The sequence below is a fragment of the Lepidochelys kempii genome, chromosome 13, assembly GCF_965140285.1.
Source record: "Lepidochelys kempii isolate rLepKem1 chromosome 13, rLepKem1.hap1, whole genome shotgun sequence".
Classification (NCBI taxonomy): Eukaryota; Metazoa; Chordata; order Testudines; family Cheloniidae; genus Lepidochelys; species Lepidochelys kempii.
This window is the reverse complement of record NC_136392.1, coordinates 16,845,871-16,860,133: the sequence shown is the minus strand read 5'-3', so window position 1 is coordinate 16,860,133 and position 14,263 is coordinate 16,845,871. Positions and strand designations below refer to the sequence as shown.

The 14,263-nt window shown below is 41.9% G+C and overlaps 1 protein-coding gene across 2 annotated transcripts; it reads right to left on the bottom strand.

The window, feature by feature from the left end:
* Nucleotides 1-2,008: 2,008 nt before the first annotated feature.
* SPATA2 (spermatogenesis associated 2) lies at nucleotides 2,009-11,199 on the bottom strand. 2 transcript variants are annotated; one of them, XM_073309447.2, is made up of 3 exons: nucleotides 11,024-11,199; nucleotides 6,214-6,641; nucleotides 2,009-3,502 (listed from the first exon to the last, which is right to left on the bottom strand). In XM_073309447.2, the coding sequence occupies exons 2-3, from the start codon at nucleotides 6,529-6,531 to the stop codon at nucleotides 2,249-2,251; spliced, it is 1,572 nt and encodes a 523-aa protein (XP_073165548.1). In that variant the 5' UTR covers nucleotides 6,532-6,641; nucleotides 11,024-11,199; the 3' UTR covers nucleotides 2,009-2,248. The 2 variants fall into 2 exon arrangements, with proteins under 2 accessions (XP_073165548.1, XP_073165549.1); XM_073309448.1 differs by lacking the exon at nucleotides 11,024-11,199 and adding an exon at nucleotides 10,875-11,014.
* Between the last annotated feature and the right edge of the window lie 3,064 nt (nucleotides 11,200-14,263).

Genomic DNA, 14,263 nt, shown 5'->3' with positions numbered 1-14,263 from the left:
TTTAAGCAATACTGAGCCTAGCTCAACAGTTCCCAAACTGTGGGTCACAATGCACCGTCAGTACATGGGGTCACAGAGGACAGACACCATTTTGCTCCATGCAGCATGACCTTGCACATACAGTGCAGACAAGGTCGCAATGCATGGAGCATGCCATGTTGTTCTACAAAATGGCATCTTCCATGTTATCTGGAGTCCTGGCAGGAAAGAATTCATTAAAATGGGGTCATGCCAACAAAAAATTTGGGAACCCCTGCTGTAGCCTTCAGAGTCAGCAAGATAATACATGTTTATAACATTTCCAGTTGCAGTCACTGGATTTGTCTTCTGATAGCTAACCACATGCCATTTACTTTATATCTTAATGCAAGTCACAATAGCCTCTCTTAACCTTCTACAAAATCAAGTTTCACTTTTTCTTTTGTATATCTGACACACTTATGGCTAAAATATTTTAGTAAGTTCACAATATTAACCTATTTAATTCCCCTCAACCCAAAACAATAAGACAAATTTGGTGACCAATCATTCATGCATGTTTTTCCACACAGAGTCAATGGATATTTGAAAAAAAACAAAAAACCTAGAATCAAACTGTTCAAAAACGTATTATTTTAGTGCAAAGTGGATTAATTTACACTTTAAATAATTTTAGATATTTTAAATGTTTGATTCCAATACTCAGATTAAGTTCCCCAATATTTTGTCTTAACTAGCTTGTCTGAATGTAAAAGAAAATAAAAGGGGGCTCTTGCAGATTTTCTTTTCCTCTAAGACTAAAGTCTGTCCATAGAAGATGCAGTTTAATTTATTACATGTTCTGTGGGCCAAACTGTACAGCACCCCGCACAATGGAATCCTGGTCTAGGACTAGGGCTCCTAGGCACAGTCATATAAATAAATAATAAGTTCTACTGCCAGTTCTACTGCCCAATTCACGTCTACAACTGATGGATTTACTCCAATGGAAGTCATACAAGCTCTGTGAATTTTAATCAGATCACTGCCTTACCTGCTGAGCTATGCTATAGACTTTGCAGTGGATTTAGATGCAGAGTGTATCATCTATGCATACATAGTTCCCATAAGCATAAGGGAAGAAAATGCGCACTTAGGCCCAAAATCCCGCAGTCCTTACTCAGGTAAGACTCCAATTAATTTAGGAGAGGTCTCTCCTGAGTGAGAGCTTTGAGTTCTTTAAAGGAGGAAGCAAAGAAAAACTCTTTCTAAGCCAATAATATCAGTCTGCCACAGTGACTGTAGTAAACCATGAAATACAGTACATGTAAAAAACAAACAAACAAAAACAAAGGGAAGCCATCCGAACAAATAACCCAGAGAGGCTTCATAGTTACAATGATTTTACCACTTTTAGAATTCAACACATTGAATCTATTTATTAAAAAATAAACTGTTTCCAAATCACCTATTTACAGTACAAAGAATGGGATTTAATAAATGTGCAACAGAAGATGAATAAAATCAGTACTCAACTGGAAAGACAACACTCCAGGCATAATTTAAGTGACATGTATACAGATTCACCTTTTAAAGATACCACACAGTAAAAACCAGTAGGATGGCAATACTAGAAAATAAAGCAAGAACTCTTTTCAAATTCAGATTGTATAAGTTTGAGATAAACATCTTGGGGGATGGAAGGGAGAAGAAGAAACATGAAGACATGAAGAGGAGTTGTCCCGGTGTTTACATTTTAGAGCTCAGGAAATGCAGCCAAACTCTTCAAAAATTAGTCCTTTTTGGCAACCAAGCAATTTGCAAATACTTCCTGCAAGTATTTTAAAGTTACTCTATCAAAACAGACAGTGATTTCACAATACACTGAAAATGTTGCTCTTAATTTCTTGATTTTATACTGTTATGTAGTTTTATTTGTGTGAGGCAATAACTGCAATGTAATAACAAAAGTGTGGTGTCATTTAAAGTGCAACAGCTGCCAAGTTTTAAAGGAAAATGTGCTCTTCTCTCCCATCTAATTGAAAAGCAGTTATCGGATAAGAATCACCTAAATGGTAGCAGCATGAACTCTAATGTATATGCAGCATTTGTGAAGCCACTAAAACTGAAACTGGCACTAATCATTGAAATGTATTTCCAAAAACTGCACACATCTGGTTGTTTTATATTTACATATAAAGAGGTCAGTATCATATTTGTTACCAGTGAAATCAGAAAATTCCATGTGTTTTTAGCCCTTGTTTATCCCCTCAAACACAGATTTTCAAGTTTATCTATAAACAAGGTGGGGCAGCTGGGTTGATTTATAGTTTAATTGATTGTTAGGCATGAATCTGTGTAGCTCACTCTTTCTACAGCAGGGATCATAATAGTAAGCATTGAGGCAAGCATCACATGAGACTTTTGAACAGAACGTGCATGTGTTTGCAGCTCCAGATCGGTTACAGAAGCTACAGCGCAGGGTGCCTGAAGGCTTGGATTTTGAACTGAGTTGAGCAGCTCTTTCTTGACTCTGAGTCTGTAATGCGTACTGAGATTTCTCTCTTAAAGCAGAGCCAGGAGACAAGCCATCATTTGGAATTGTTTTGCTTGAATAACTGCTCTGTTTCACTGCTGGATATTCCTGCCTATAGATGAGCAGATTTTCACACTTTTGGCAAACAGAAGTGCCGCAAGTTATGCCACAATTCTGGCACTTGAGGGAAGTTGTCTCTTTGGCTAGATGCATACGTTTGTGGTAAATGGGATTGACATCATTTCTTATTAGCCATACATCAGGTTTACTAGCTTCTTGTCTTTTAAAGTTTAACATACTTCTAGAATCAGGATCAGTATATAAGTCTAAGTCTTCTTGAGCAGAAAAATAGGAGTTGTAGGGGACATTTGTTCTTAACATGCCATTGGGATGGGATGAAATTGGCAAAAATTCATCTGAACACCCATGTGGAGAGCTTGACATAGTAAGAAGAGATGGTGATGGACGTATTATTTCATCTTTAATGTCATCTTCTGTATCAACCAAAATTGGTTCTTTTCTGAGACTCAATGAAGTCATCAATGGTGGTTTCTTGTTTTCCCAATAGCTGTCATATGTATCCACGGATTTAGAAGGCTTGCTTACTTTTGGCTTGAAGTAATCTTTAGAGGCTCTTTCACTAGCAGATTTCTGAAGAACCATGCGTGCCATAGAAGTGTTCAAGTTTTCTTTGCATTCTGTGCGCCGTTTCATAGCTTCTGAGCAGCCTCTTACATCTTCATTGCTATTTTTTCGCTCATTTACAACATCAAGCTCCGAATAACCTTTATCCTTCACTTGCAAGTGAATTTCAAGCAGTTGTTCACACTCTATTTTTGCCAAAAAGAGTTCAAATGAAACCATTCTCACATGGAAGTCATCAACCAGCTCTTTGAGCTTATACATGGTTCCCAGTTCTTGGACATACCCCATGTAGTTCAGAATCTGTCTTACATCCTCCTCAGGTAGTGTGGACTTTATATAATAAACAAAAGGTCCCGTGTAGGTCTGGAAGGGGGAAAATAAAGGAAAAAGTTAGGTTATAAGCTCAGTGGTGGACTAGATGCTCAGACACTACAATGCTGGGTACAATATAGGTACCTTGTGAGTCCTATCTAATCAATCTATGACAATCAAAGACTACGTGTACTCCACAAAAGTTGAACGCAAATTCTGCAGCATTCCTGTTTGACAGACTAAACATTCTGCATCAGCTTCAGATAAATCCAAAAAAGAAAGGTTTTGCTTAAATTTGAAGACCATATGATCAGCATGTAATCCTCCTGTTATTAAATTGTTTATTTTATGCTTCCCCTAAGTATTCCAGTTTTAATGTACCAGAAATTGAATTTACAACACAACTGCACTGTACAAGCTTTGGGGGGGGAAGGTGGAGGTTTCAGAAGCGGGTAGTGGACAGCTAAATATTTAAGAATCTGGAAAGTTGTGGCCATATTGGGAATATGGGATCACAAAATTAACTGGATATTTCTGCTAAAGCAGTCAGTGAAATAGTTAATGTTGACATTAAAAACTTATCCGATATACTGAAATGAACGATGTTAGTTCAAATCTCAGCAAATACTTCAGGATGTCTGCAGACCGGAGAGGAGAGTGCTGCATTGGTTTATGTTGTTCACATTTCAAAGGTTTTCTTCATACTATAAGTGTTTGAAACATTTTTAAATGACAGTTCATATTTGGAGCACACCTCTGCAGGAAGGGATGGATTTTATAGCAAATTCTGCAGCCATGAAGCATTGACAATAATCTGTGCTTCAGCTGCCCTATCTGTAATGGACGTAACATTTATTACGTGCATTTGCAAAGTGCCTCAGATGAAAGGTGTTTCACATGCTAATAATTATTAAGGACAGAAAATTCCTCAAGAGGAGGAGCAAGTCTCCTGGGAAAGAAGCTAAAAATACAAGCCTAAGATGCAACACGCATGTAAATACAAGTGTGTTCTAGGCCAACTTTTACAAAGGTCTATTAGGTACACTCTTTTCTAAACATCCAAAGCTATGGGATTACCCACTCTGAGAAACTCAAGAAGCACTTGCTCACTGATTCAGACAGAAAAACACAGCAGCCAAATGAATTATTTGCAACTTTGTGAAACACTGTCCCAAACTTATCTTTTATTTTTGGGAACCAACTGACCTTTCTTCTGAGCTGCTTAGCTTAATGCAAATATCTGGCCAGGGACAATCATAATATTTTAAAGCAAGGAGTTCACTCAAGTCAATTTGTACAACATACTTACAGTTTTTTCTTTCAAATGACTATGCGTCAAAAAGCTAATGAAGACGTCTCACTTCAAAACTTCTTAGTACTTTTTTTTTTAAACAAAATCTCAAACGTTGAGCTGAGGTGTAGCAGTGAGTGAAATATTTCAGTCTGACCAGAGCTAACAGCCTTCAATATTGTTGACAAAATTGACTCCAAAAGAGGATGATGGTTTACAGTGTTTGAAATGGAAGGTAAATTCTACATTTTCTTAAGCCTTAGTCATGTTTTATATATCAAGAGTCTACAGTAAAAAACAAGGCTTGTGGGGGACGACGAAACATATGGATCCATAAGAAATATCCCTTGTGATGCAACATAGCTGAGATGTTTGCTCTGACTGGAGTTCAAATCCTATACTGGGTCACAAGTGGAAATTATTTGGATCTGTCAACCTTATACATAGTGGTAAAAAGAACCACAATATATGACCAACGTCTACAATGTTAGCATCCCAAGAGGTGCCCTAGACTGGAATAGTCAAGATCTTACCACTCAGGACTTCAGTGCAATGAGGAATTAGACATATGTAGAGTTCTACAAGTCTGGAATAGTTCCCCCTCCCCACCTCTCCAAGATGTAATAGAAACTACTCAATGCACCATGAATTTTTTCTTTTAAAGGACACTGTCAAATAGTTTAGTATAGCTTTGTAAGGCTATATTAGAAGTATTTATAGGCAACTTTCCAAAAACAATTTTCTGTCTGGATTTAAAATTTCACCTACGGTGTTCACAACTCAAACACTGCAGCTTTGAACCAGTATAAATGAGAACCCAAAGACAAGACCAGACTCCAAACTGGCAGTGGAAGAGACGCTAACTAGTCTGCTTCCATGGTCTACTCTAAGCTGAGCTATATAAAAGTATTAAACAAATAGCACATATGATGAGAAGTATATTAGGGTTTTAAATACTATCAATCTCAAACAAAGACCCGACACAGGTAAGGAATTTGAAAGGACATTAAAAAAATCAAGGCTCCATGTGATCAGGAATGAAGAAAGATGTTCTTAAAACAAACTAAAGAAGTTTGCTTGCCATTGTGAAAGGAGTTGAGGTTCCCAATCCAGTGCCTGGTAAACAAGTGTCTACTTCACAAAACAGTGCACATTGCAATTAGTGCTAAATTAATAGCAGTGCTAGCAAAAAGGGCAAATATTGAGTGAACTTAAAAGTCAACTATCCATTCACCCTAGCGGTATTCCCCTGCCGTCAAAGTCAGGATACAACAGTAGGCTGAAGGGAGGGGGAGAAGCTTGCACTGATTCTGCTTTTGTTGTGCCTGTTTTATGGATACAGAGAGGATTTCAGACTCCAGGACTGCCTATCTGTCACCTTTCAGCAATGTAAAAAATACTTAGGAATAAAGTTAGATGAAACTACAAATCATTGTTCTAATGTATTACCACCATATGTGAGACTTCTTACCTTTATAGTTTTGAATTCCTTCTTCCAAGGGTAAAGAAAGAGATTAATTCCTACTATCTCCAGCATAGCGAATGCACTATGGAGAGAACGTAAATTTGAGGATTTCAGGGATCTTAGGGAATTTTCAGCCATATCATAAAATTTAATCAACCGGAATCTATAAAAGGGATCAATCTTGGGAAGGCAGAGTAAGGCTGATGCTGCCACTCGCAGATATTCATCATTAACAGGGCGCTGTTTGCTGTCAGAAGCATTCAATTTGGATTCATGGAACTGTACATACTTCTTAAATAAATCGTCTTTATATTTCGTATCCATTGAAACAGGACTTTGGCTCACTCTTGGGTGGCTACCTCGTCTCTTCCATGGTTATTCTGCAACAGGCGGATCACTGAGCCTTTTACAAGTTTTCAGTAACTGTGATTCTTCTGGAATAGAAAGAAAAAACAAAGACAAGTCATTACAGCTGTATTACTCCAGCATGCCTGTAATTCCACATACCCACAGGAGCCTGTGAAAGTGTGCATAGAACAGTGGATCCCAACCACAAACTCTTCAGGCTTCTGTAACCATGTAATAGGTGTACTGGTCTTTTGGTGCCCCCTGGAGAGCCCTTCACAGCCGTTGTACACTCTTCTCCAACTGCATCCTAGAACAAAGCCAAGCTAGAGACTGATATAGACATTTGGGAGTTAAATCCCAGCAATGGGTCCACAACAATTTCCCCAAGTCCCATCTGGCAAGGCATCCCTAGCCCCAAAGAAATCAGGTGCACGTGAGCCTAAAGAGAGCTTTTTGGTCCATAAGAATAGAATGGTTTGATGAGTAAAAGCAAGGGTGTGGTGCGATGAAAACAAAGTGACCTGTTTATATTGTTCTGGGGCTAATGAGTTAAATTGCATGAAGAGAACTATAATCAGAGACTTTTTAAATCTATTATTTTGCTTCTTCCAGAAAAAAAATATATAAACAAACATGAACTGCTCCAAAAGGGTTCTTTCTACTTAACTCAGGACTTCTGCTGTGATTCTCTCTAACTGCATGGACTGGACAGCCCAGCACGCTAGTCTTTCTATTTGTACCTTATCTGTAAGCCTCTGTATGCTCCTGATATCTTATCCAGCTGTGCATATCCTACCCTGCCAAGCAGGTGGGGCGGCTTGACATGCATCTTATAACTGTGGAAGAGGTCACATGCAACTGAACAAGAGGCAGGGGGCAGCAAGTGGCACAGCCAAGATTTTAGCCTGAAACTGGCAGTTACATTAAAAGCTGGGATCCCTACTTCTAACAGCTAGTAGGGGCCCTGCTTGGACCCGTTATGCTGGTGTAATACAAAACCTTCATTACTTATGCTTTTTACAAGTGTATTAATATTTGTGTTTCTACTTTAGCGACTTGATGGCTCCTGCATAGGCAAGCCCTTTACACTGGCTTCCAAATGCTACCGAAACTGAGATGTATTTGTGTGGCCCTGATGTCATCCAGATTCTACAGAATACAACCTCTCATTTTTAAAGAAAATATACTTCTAGTCCTTATGGTTGTGAAAACCTCCCAACTGTGAGCCAAATGTAAATCAATGGAGTGTTGTCTTTCTGAGTCTGCAGTCAACCTGAAACAATGACTCAAAAGTGTAAACTCCCCAACCCACATTAAGCCCATGTAAATGCCACCTGTAATTATTCAGTTGCTGATCATTTTAGCAGATGGGAATGAAGCCCGGGGGGGTGGAGGGGGAGAAGAGAGAGAGGATAATGAGAATTTCTGCTGGACAGAAGATGCATCAGGAAGAAGAAGAACAGGGTGGAAAAAGAGGACGAAGAAGAAAGAGAAACAAAGGTCCCAAATTTCAATGGTCCCAAATTCAAGAATATTCTTTCACCAAGTAATGCTGAATACAACAATGAGGAAGTGAACAAACAACAAGTTAGAAGTTGTTTACAAGCGATCTTTGTGCAAGCTTCCCTCTTGATATCAGTGAGAGTTCTGCTGTGAATTACAGGGAATATGGAGTCCTAAATTCATACCTCAGCCCAAGATCCACAAATAAAAATGCAATTGAGTCTTCTCCACAGGATGAGTTTAGTGCCCCTTCCCTAAAGTTATTTCTTTATTTGTATAAAACAGAACTGGACAAAAGCAGCAGAATGCCACTACTCAACCACCACCTCCCTCCCAAATTAAATAATTAGGCTATGCAAAAGAGCTCTGATTGTTTCCAATCAACTGGGACTTTCAAACCAGTCTTGATAAGAGACTTAAACTGCGAACAATCCTGCACTAGAATGGAGCTGGATCAGATATCCTAACCTCCATCTCTGTTTTCAAAAATTGTAGGATACAGCAGTTACATGAATGGGGCATTAAGATTAGGAAGTCCCCTAAAGACAAGTAAGTCCTTCGTAAAGATTTTATGAACTGTGACATTCATAATCATCTCCAGCTCCCATGACTTGCCATTTGTGGCAACAGGATTTCACAGAATCATAGAATATCAGGGTCGGAAGGGACCTCAGGAGGTCATCTAGTCCAACCCCCTGCTCAAAGCAGGACCAATCCCCAGTTTTTGCCCCAGATCCCTAAATGGCCCCCTCAAGGATTGAACTCACAACCCTGGGTTTAGCACGCCAATACTCAAACTACTGAGCTATCCCTCTCCCAATTTCAATCTCTAAGGCTTTCACCAACACTTAAAAAAAGAAGAGTATTGTATTGAGCACAAGAAAATGCTTAACACAAAAATGTTTTTGAATGTTAAGACATCCTAGATCATGATTAAGTTTATTAAAAGACAGAAGACTACAAGGTACATTCATGTATCACTCTCAACCAAAGCCATCAGTTTGCTTATAAACTGTAGTATTTCAGGTAAGAAGTGGTGTCCCAGAAGTACTAAAACTCTTCAAATGACAAAACTAAAGAAAACTAGCTGACATATTAAGCACAATAAGACAATAAATGTGCCACCTTCAGAAGTGTGATTACATTAGAAAAAGCTGAATTACCATTGGCAATTTCAGAGCAATCTATAGGGAAATCAAATAATTCTGTCCCACTAAGAATAAACAAAACCCACCCAGTCTTAGATTAGTCTTCAAAAAGGTTTCTAAATCATCTGAAAAGAAAAATCCCCTGACCCACAGAAGAAAATCCCCCTGCTATTTCTGCCATAAATCTTAACTACACAAATTGGTTCCATTCAAAATACTCATTAGCTCTTTGAATCAGGACTTTATAAGAGGGATTCCTTGACCCAGAAAGTGAGAACATAGCTTTCATATTACACTGAGCTACACAGCATGAAATGTGGCTGAACCATCAAAATAATTTTACCACAAACCCACAGGCATATCCCCTGAATAGCAATTTGAGGTTGAGAGGCTCATGCAACAGGGTCTCATCGAGCAGGCAGCTATTTTTATTTTAAACCGAATTCAACTGAACCTAAAAAATAAACTGACCCAGTGTACCCAGCTCAATCAGTTTCTGAACCTATAGCTAATTGAGTGAAACCCTGATCTAACCTAGCATCCTTCTCAATCCTGTTTCCATGGTATGCTGTTTGGGAAAACTGAGCTCTCTCCTCACTTAACATGTTGCCAATTCTACATTTTCAAAGAGAGCATTCTCCTGGAATATTCTTCCACTGCTAATCATCAGCTAATTCTGCCTCTGAGCCTTCCTGGGACAGGTACAAAGTCAGGAAAAACTTTATAAGAAATCATTGCTGGCCTTCAGTTATCTACATGGGCTCCCATCCTCTCCACTCCTTCAGAGTATGTTTACACTCAAAAACCAACCAACCAAACACCACAGCATCAAGCCTCAATTGACTCAGGCTACAGGGCTAAAAGTGGCAATGCAGATATTCCTGATCCCTCTGGAACTCAAGCTCTGAGAACTCTCTCCCTCCCCCCCTGGATTTCAGAGCTGCAAAACATCTATGCGGCTATCATTAGCCCGACAGTGAGCCCAAGTCTGTTGACTGGGCTTTGAGACTCGCTGCCATTTGGGAGTTAGGGGAATTTAATTATTTATTTTTGCAATGTAGATGGACCCTTAGGACCCTTTTCAAAACCTGCTGTGCATGAGATAGTCAGTGGAAGACCCTTGTCTGTATACACTACGTCGTGGCATGCGGTTCTTCCCATAGATCCCGAGGCTAGAAGGGAACATTGGGATCACCTCGTCTGACCTCCTGCCCAACACAGGCCATACAACGTCTCCAAAACGATTCCATGGGCAGATCTGTACCACCCTTCGCGGCATCTTCGCCCAGCCCCCCGGGAGGAGGAAGTCTCCGATCACACTACTGGGACTGAGGGAAACCAAGGGGAGCCCGAGATCTCTCGGGCCCTTCTGCACCTGTGCTTGGCGGGGCGCTGGGCGCCAGGGCTGCACCTCGCCAGACAAACCTCCCCCGGCGAGTGAAAGCGAAACCCAGAGCCCGCGCCCCGGGGGCCCGCAGCGGGGCCGGCCGGGCACCTCGCACCGGCAGGCGCACGAGAGCCGGGCGAAGCGGGGGGCGACAAGGACCCGCAGCGCTGACGACCAGGAGCCACCCGCGGGCACCCGAGAGGGACCGCCCGGGGACGGGCGGCTGGGACAGGGCCCTGCTCGCCCTCGGGGCTCTCCCCAGCTGGGGCCGCCTCACTCACAGCTCGCAACGAGGGGAAACCGGGCCCGGGTCCCGCGACCAGCCGCCGCGCGCCTGCAGGAAGCCACCGGTGCCCCGGCTACAGACCCCCGTCCTCGCCCAAGCAGCCGGAAGTGACCCCCGTGCGGGCGAGTGGGGAAGCATACGGACCCGGAAGAGCTTTGGCGCATGCCCAGTGCTCTCGGGAAGGACTCGGCAGCCGCCTTAGCTCGTAAGGGAGCTCTCCGCCCCTCTCCACCAGCGAGGCCACCGCATGCCCCGCATGCCCCGCTCTCCAGCCGAAGGGAAACAGCGGCAGCCACAGTAACCCGGCAGCAAATCAGTTTAGGGACAAGAAGTGACGTAATACGGGTGCAGGTTCTCCTTGCGCATGCGCCACTCGTGGGCCTTGTGATGTCATAGAGGGGGATTTAAAGGGCTAGAGTAGCCTCGGGCAGGTCTTTTCCTGTCATGGTCTCCTGCCCTGAGGGCTCTTCCTATAGGCCTGCAGGGTGCCTGGGGCCTGGCTACCCCTTTGCAGCAGGGCCTAGGCTGGAAGTGGCCTGCTAAACAAAACTGGGCTTTTCACGACAGGGCGAGTCTGAGGGCAGGGTGCTGATTGTCCTGGGATGTGCCTGGCCACTGCCAGCCCAGCTGGAACTAGAGTCCCAGGTACTTCAGCTGGAGCCGTGTTTGGTGAGGGTGCCAATGGATCAGCCTTTGAGGCACTGCCTAAGGGCTTGGCTACACTATAAAATTTAGTTAATGTGAGTTGACGTACAGCCACGGCAGTAATTAAAGTGGTGTTTCACGTCCACACTATGCTCCTTCTGTCGATAGTGTGCATTCTCGCCAGCAGTGCTTCCACTGACTGAAGTGGGGCATTGTGGCGCACTGACTGCTTGAGCCCTCCCCCCACTCCGCCCCAGGTCTAACAGCCCGAGCTGCTGGCCTGGTGCGGGCTCACAGCTGGAGTATGGGGTTGGCAGGTTCCCTGCAACACAGCAGCCAGCCTGTGAGTGCCCAACTGGAGCCAGGATTCTGGGAACTGACACCACACCACAGCAGCAGCCCTGGGAGCCTCATCTGCAGGCAGGATTCTTGGTGCTGCTAGGCTCCCAGCTGCAGAGCAAGGAGCCTACCAGCTTTGAAATTGACATTCTTGTCAGTTTCATGGAGGCTCTTATTTCATATTTTGGCTCCTGCTCCCAGGGGCTCCAGCTGTCAGCCCTGTATGGGACTGACAGCCAACAGGCAATGTAAACAACACAGTGTCTACAAGGACATTGTATTGCCCTAACTACATTGACCTAAACAGAGCCTCTCACAAAGGTGGAGTTATTAAATCGGTGTAGTGGCAATTTACATGAGTGGGAGCAACATTGTAGTATAGAAACTTACAGAGTTAGGTCGATGTAAGCTGATGTACACTAACTCTGTAGTGTAGACCAGGCCCCAGTGACTGATAAGCTCCCCAGAGGCTTTGCAACCAATGCCTCACAATAGGATAAAGCTGCCACCCCACAGAATCCACCTTGAAAAGTAAATGCTGTCTCTGAGCCTGGGCCTGGCTACCTGTGGATGATTTAACTGTCAGAAAATGGTCTGGGGTGGAAAAAATATTCTGAATACTTTTAAAGTTTTGAGCTGGTTTAGTGGTTGTTTCATGACCTATGCTGCACAGAAATCCAGAGAGGAGGATGAGCTTTAGTCAGTCTACAGCTATAGGTTCCAAAATTGCCAATACATTACCAATGCTGTGTATTCAAAGAACATGGTTCAGCACCCCAAACTATGAGACTTGAAAATAAGTATGGGGGGGTTAGTTTGCTTTTGGTTTTTGAGCTTTTAAGTTTCACGTTTTCTACCTTTTTCTAAAACCATGAGCTAGAAACATACTTTTAAATGAAAATTGAGTTTTTCATGTAATTACAAGAATCCAGCAGCTGAGGTTTTAGGAAAAAAACATTAAATATTGTAAGACTTGTGATCAAGCTGCAAGAATTGGCAACATAGCATGATATATTTCTTGGGCCACCCATAGCACTCCAGCAGAACTACTAAAAAACAACCACTTGTGGGGTGGCAACAGCAAGCTGCACTACAGTAGAAGGAAGGGAAGCTTAAACAGGGTCACTGCGTTACTAGTCCTGCTTATAATCGGGATGGGAGGGGATTTTGAATGACCCCAAAGAATCAGAACCTTGGTCTTACATCTCATCTGAAAGATATTAAGGCCACTTCCAGCAGCACAATTTTCTCCATTTCTAAGGAAGGAGAAATTTGTTCCATCATAATCATAGCAAAAAATTAATTGTCCTTTTAAATAATGCAGGATGTGGCTACTAAGTCAAAACAATGAAATCAATTGATAAATCATGATATAATTATTTTATAAATTGCTCTAATATCTGCTTGGTTTGAAAGCCATAAAATAAAAGCAGCATTATCCTTTTCTAAAAAGGTCAATATTTCTTCCATAGCCAGAGCAGCCTTGAAGGTAAATGAAGGGGAAAATAGTATTACATTTTGTTACTACAAGACACTCAAAACCATACGCAAGTAATAACATAATGAATAAAATGTGGACAACCTACAGCCTTTAGGCTAATGTCAAAAGCCAGGCAGATTCTGCCTGCCAACTACAATTACTTACCCTCTGTTGCTTTAGCTATTTTTAAAAGTATTTGTTTGTTTTTAGTAACAGGCAATGTTCCCTCTAATTTTTTGACAGCAGTGTGCACAAAAATTTCCTTCTGTGCAAATTTTTGTGCGTGTGGTGTTTCACCGTGTGTGCGGGGTTTAGGATCTGTGTGCATGCACACAGCTTAGAGAGAACAGTGGTAACAGGAACATTTACCTCTTGTTTCACTTAAGATCAGTCTGAAACTAACAAACTCCATTTCCTTTACATTCTGCTTGAAGGGAGCTGATTTTTAAAGTCCAAGCCTGTTCACTTTTTCTGCTATGTGAACCATAATAGGCTTGTTGTTCTACTAACAATGTTTAGATTCTAAGGCTGCTGCTGGTGAGTGCTAATATGTGTGTTTTACAGCTGAATAGAAGCTGAGTGTTTTGCAAGACCAACTCAGAATGTTTCTCAGGGTATGGCTACACTATAGTTGTTCTTTCTCTGCATCTTCAGTGCCTTGTGTTCCACATATGGCAGGAGACTCCATCTGATAGAGCACTCAGTGAATTCAGTTTTCAGGAGGACTATATCACTTTCAGCAGCAGCAGCAAAGTGTTAGCAAAGTCTAAACTATAAGACAGAGAGTCAGGCACCATAAGATAAGGGCTTGAATCTGACACAGTAAAACTTTTACAAGTGAATCCTTATTTTTCAGCTGATTCAGAAATTGAAACTCAGGATGAAATCTACCCGTGGATATGCATGTGCTGTTAGTATGG